Below are 5,459 nucleotides of genomic sequence, written 5' to 3' on the forward strand. Positions count from 1 at the left end.
TTTTACAAACTTTAATTATACACTACTTATCTTAATATATTTAGAAGAATGTACAACAAGGAACAAGTATATCATTAAAGTTGTTATGCATACTTGTCTTAATTTTTTACTTTTACAAACCTCAACATGGAACAAGTATATGATACAAGAATAGTGAAAATAGCATTTCACAGAGAACATTAAATGACACCAATACAATACAATTAATTTGAAAACTAATTCAAAAATTGATGATTGAATGCAAATTCTAGCATATGGAGCTAACATAACTTTTAAGCATTATTATATAGTCACTAGTGGTACAAACGCTAAAGACAAAATTCAAAATAAAGACACCAATGTTTCAAAAACTGTCATTAGTTCTTGTAGACAAAGTAAACAAGTGTTATCTATGATCTATCCAATTCACATGATAAACCAACCACCTACATTGCATAAATTTTAGGCCATTATTTTCCCACCTATGAGTTTCTCTCGCGCCTTATTCAGATTCTAAAATCCAAAATGTTTTAACATGATTTGGAGATTTTTATGAGGTGTTTATGTTGTTCGAATTACATGATCCTAACAAAATAGGGCACGCAAGAAATCAATAGGGTGAGAAACCACATGAAATTTCATGAGTCAAAGAACAAGTAAATTGAACTTGAGTGTATACCATGTAAATTATTTATGTATGCACAATAACAGCATATAGTTTTCTGCATTAACATATGAACAAAAATCATGTTAATGCAAATACTCATCAAAGAAGAGCAACATAAGGGGATGGAGCTGTAGATTAAGACATAATCATTAAGTCATAAGAAAAACAGAAAACATTTACATGATTTTCTCATAAACACATTCTGTCTTTTTCTTAAGACCTAGCACCCTGTACTCATATGACACGACTGAGTCATATAAAAATCATTTGTTTCTATATTAAATCCAACGGTTCCATCTACATGATCATATAGTTTTCTGCATCCTGGACATCGTCCATCTGCCTCGACGATCTTTTTGTGACAAAAGAGGCAGAGATGAAATCCACACGAACAAGGAAGAAACTCGGAGTCTGTCACGTCTAAATCCTCGTAACAGATAGGACATTGACTAGGTTGAGAAACTATTGTTCGCCATGACCAAGGTACAATTTTGTGGCTACCGTGCCAGTTTGAATTTAATTGAGAATTATGCGGCTTTGAGAGGTCGGGCAAACACCTCGGACGAAGAGCGTCATCAGGTTTCCACGCTCGACAGCTCATATGTGATTCTGAAACTGCTGAACTGAACTCTTTCTTTGAGAAGTCCTTCTTAGCGGCTTCTGAATCAACGTAATTAATCGTATGTTCTATAGGAGACTCTGAAACCATGGAATGCTCGTTACTGTTTGCGTTTAAAGCATCGGCAACGGCCTCCCAATCATCAAGGCATCCGTCTTCCTCGGTGAGATTTCCTGAGGAAAAAGCACTCGTACTGCTGCTTCTACTTCCGTTAAAACCATTCCTTGATTCATCGTGATTATAACTACTTTGAATAGAGTTGTTTATTATGGATCCGGAATCATTGCCTTGGATGCATGTACCATCCTCTCTTCCTTTTCTCCTGATTTCCTTGTATGATGGTTGATTCTCCTCGCTCGCAATGTGCTTAGCTGATGGATAACTATCAACCCTTCCAGTTGAGTCAACATCGCATCCCTTTTTAACTGAAAAACAAAAGTATGATCAACAGTTAACATTTAAGTAATGAAAAAGTTACCAACTTCGAAAGGGTTTTTAAGCAATTCATAACTATTGTTTTTATCATCTTTGAAAAACAATGATATTACAACTATTTCTTGCATTCCATTGAAAAACAATATCTTTAATTCACTTTGAATTCTGTTTAATATTTATCTATAGCAGCTGTTTGATCAGCATGACTAATCCCATCTAGTGAAAAAAAGATTTGACTGTTGTTGCAGTAAGGCCTTATTTGGATAAGCTCTTATAGCATAAATGCTTATCATGTAAGTGCTTATGTATAAGCTATTTCTATAATAAAAGATAAAATAAAGTCAAACTAATTTTATATGAGCTATAAGTTATTTTCATAAGCTGTCCTGGAGATCTTTTGGAAGTAAGACGAAAACAGCTTATGAATATGTCATAAGTTATTTCCATACACTCTTACGTCAATCCAAACAGGCCCTAAAAGACAAATGTTTATGTCAGTTGATAAACTAAAATAAGTCAGTACCAACAGGCCCTAAAACCTAAAATTTGGAATCAATGACAAAAGACAGTCACATGATGCTTCAAACATGATCAGTTGAGAAGCCATGTCCCTCCCAAGACTAACTAAGCTAAGCTTTAAATGTCATATTAGTTTGAATGTTACAATTTGAAAGTTCAAATGTAAAACATTTCACACATGTTGATTTCGATTAAATGGCTAATCATTTTGGTATATAATGCAAGGAATCGAACAAAGAAATATAATAGCGAATGGATCAAAGGACTAATGCATGTCAATATCAGAGAATCAACAAACATCTCTATAAATCTTCAAAAATCTCTAAATCCTCTAAACCCTTATATACATAACAGAATGACATTCAAGATTCATGATTATGAAGTCAAAAAGAAAAACCCTATCATTGGTTGTTTGAACAAAGTAAAACATAATCAGTAGGTCAAAAATCAAAATTTTCCATATGAAAATGATGATCATAAAGCCACCTCTAGAAAGCCATTGTTCGCGCCTAACATCAAGCTTGATTTGCTTCAGTTTCGCCGAGCCATTAGTCTGAAAATTCACAATACAATAAGCCAACAAAAACAAAAAACACCAAAACCATGACATAGTGAAAATTTCCAAAACATCAAAAACAAACCAAAAAAGAAAAACTGCTTCCTTAGAGGAAAAACATAATGAATGTAATAAAAGGAAATGCAATGCAATACAATGGAAAATGAGAATGAACATTTATGATAAAACCATGAAATAAAAAATGAAGATTTTCCAAGAACAAAAAAACATAGAAAGAAATATAGAATCTGCTACCCTTTGAACTCAACAAAACAAAATGCAATGAAATTGAAAATGGGTTTTACAAAAAAATCAAATTTTCATCTCTCAATATTGAAAAAATCACAAAAATAAAAAAAATAAAAAAATCAAATTTTTATAGCTCTAAGGGTTTGAAAAAAAAAATAGAATATTACAAAAATGAATAAAAATATAAAAGGAGAAGGGTTTACCCTCTTCTTCTTGGAGGAGAAAGGAGGGTCAGAAATGGAACCAGGAGCCATTGAATGAAGGAAGGAAATACAGAGAAAGAGAGAAGAACAAAGGAGGAGGATAGAGAGGGAGTGGATGTTATGTTACAAATTGTTCTGTTTGATTTTGTGTTCTGTTCTGTTTTCTTTCTGTTTTCATCAAAAACAAAACATAACATTCATATGATGTTTTTTTTCTCTACGTGGCTATGTAAGTACCATAATGTTTTTGTTCTCATGATATTTATAATATAGTTTTAAAATATTTGTATATTCCTTTTATTTTTGCTTTATTCAGTATTTTAGTAATTTAATATTTTTATTTCTAAATATACATTTTGTCAAAAGTTTTCAAAATTTATGAACTTCATCCCACAAGGAAAAATTCTGAAGATATGAAAGGAAAAGGAGAATCAGCTAAATCCAAGTAAATTTATTAATATTGATAATGTCATTATAGATAAAGATTCTAGGAGTGGTGGTTCGCTTATTGCATCAAATATTCTATCGGATGAGGGGGTCACAACAACAAAGTTGGATGGGTTTTAAGGGAATGACAGTTTAGAAGCCTTTGAAGCGAGTTTAACTCTCAAACTATGTTCTCTAATAAATTAAGAAGGTGAAATCGTTTTGTTGGGTGGTGTTTGATTGAGATGCTAAAGTGTGCTCCTTTCAAGATTTCAGTTTAGATTCACGGTGTCAATTTCGATTAGCTAATTTTATCTTCTTCAAAAAGGAAAGTAGAAATCCTACTACGAACTTGATTTAATGCAAGTAAACAAAAAATTTTAGGCATGTAGGAAAGAGTAATCACACATCGTCACTAACCTGATTAAAATTTTGTCTCGATTAAAGCTATTATCGGGTATCACCAAGAAACTAGTTATTTTATAAGCTTCGGTACAGCTATTTTAGAAGATTTGCGGAGAATGAAGAGAAGACAAAAAGAAGCCTTAAACTTCGTTGTTAAATTTCATTTATAAAAAAGATCTGGATTTAGTTATTATTTTTATGTCAAACAATGTTGTTGCTAAAAGTTAATTTTCGAGTATTTTATAAGTATGGTTTTTTTGGTTACTTATAGGTATGGTTGAAATTTTTATATATAATCACTTTAGGTTAAATTACATTTTTGGTCCTCTAACTATTTAATTGGTATCGGATTAGTCCTCTAACTAAAAATTGATTTATTTCGGTCCTCTAAGTTTCTGACTGTTACTACATTTAGTCTTTTCTGTTAGTTTTATTCAAATAAACGTTAGTGTTTGTGTTATGTGGGTCCTCTAACTTTATTTATTAGTATCATTTTGGTCATATTCTTTGTTAAGGTATTATGATTAAATAGTGACTGATATTATTGGTAATTGTTATGGTTCATATGTATGTGTGAAACAAGAGGTCAGATACTCACATAACACAGATCATAACGTTTATTTAAATAAAACTAACAGAAAGGATTAAATGTAGTAACGGTGAGAAACTTAGAGGACCGAAATAAATCAATTTTTAGTTAGAGGACCAATCCGATACCAACTAAATAGTTAGAGGACCAAAAAGGTAATTAAGCCATCACTTTATATACAAAATTATAAGAGAAATAATTTATATTATCTCATCTCAAATGTAAGATAGATACTAAAGAAGCTATTTACTATGTCTAAAACTATCCTGCTTTTTTAGAAGTTTGACTCTTGACCCTCGTTTTAAATATGTGACGTGGCACTCGCTGAGTTAGTTACAACAATGTTCTGAATAGAAAGAGAGGGAAATATCTACTTACTATATTATAAAAGTAAGTTCCTAGGATTTTACCATTTTACCTCTTGGAGGGGCATTTTAGTAATTTTCTATTGATGGGGTGTGGTTAATGCCACCTCATCATTTTGGGGTGCATTTCCCATTTTGCCCTTCACCATTTTTTTAATTATTTTATAATTTTTATATTTTTAATAACTTTTATAATTTTTATTTTTTTTAACTATTTTTCAATTTTTTCATCCAAATTCAGTTGCTTCTAAATTGCCATTGTGGCAGAGTAAGGTATCGCTTGATCCGGCTTTTTTCCAACTTCTTTACATTTTTAAGGAGAAGTTAGGTCAAACACACTATCAATTATTTTAATTTCAATATTGTTTAATCATCACAACCTCACAACTATTTTTATTCACACTGTCATTTAATTGATACCAAATACTATTATTTCTTTTCTTCAAC

General features: G+C 31.3%; 1 protein-coding gene across 1 annotated transcript; it reads right to left on the reverse strand.

Moving 5' to 3' along the window:
• Positions 1-761: 761 nt before the first annotated feature.
• Positions 762-3,432, reverse strand: LOC11423781 (uncharacterized). Its single transcript, XM_003618343.4, has 3 exons — positions 3,228-3,432; positions 2,706-2,772; positions 762-1,690 (listed from the first exon to the last, which is right to left on the reverse strand). The coding sequence occupies exons 1-3, from the start codon at positions 3,276-3,278 to the stop codon at positions 867-869; spliced, it is 942 nt and encodes a 313-aa protein (XP_003618391.1). The 5' UTR covers positions 3,279-3,432; the 3' UTR covers positions 762-866.
• Positions 3,433-5,459: the final 2,027 nt, after the last annotated feature.

Source organism: Medicago truncatula, chromosome 6 (genome assembly GCF_003473485.1).
Source record: "Medicago truncatula cultivar Jemalong A17 chromosome 6, MtrunA17r5.0-ANR, whole genome shotgun sequence".
Lineage (NCBI taxonomy): Eukaryota > Viridiplantae > Streptophyta > Magnoliopsida > Fabales > Fabaceae > Medicago > Medicago truncatula.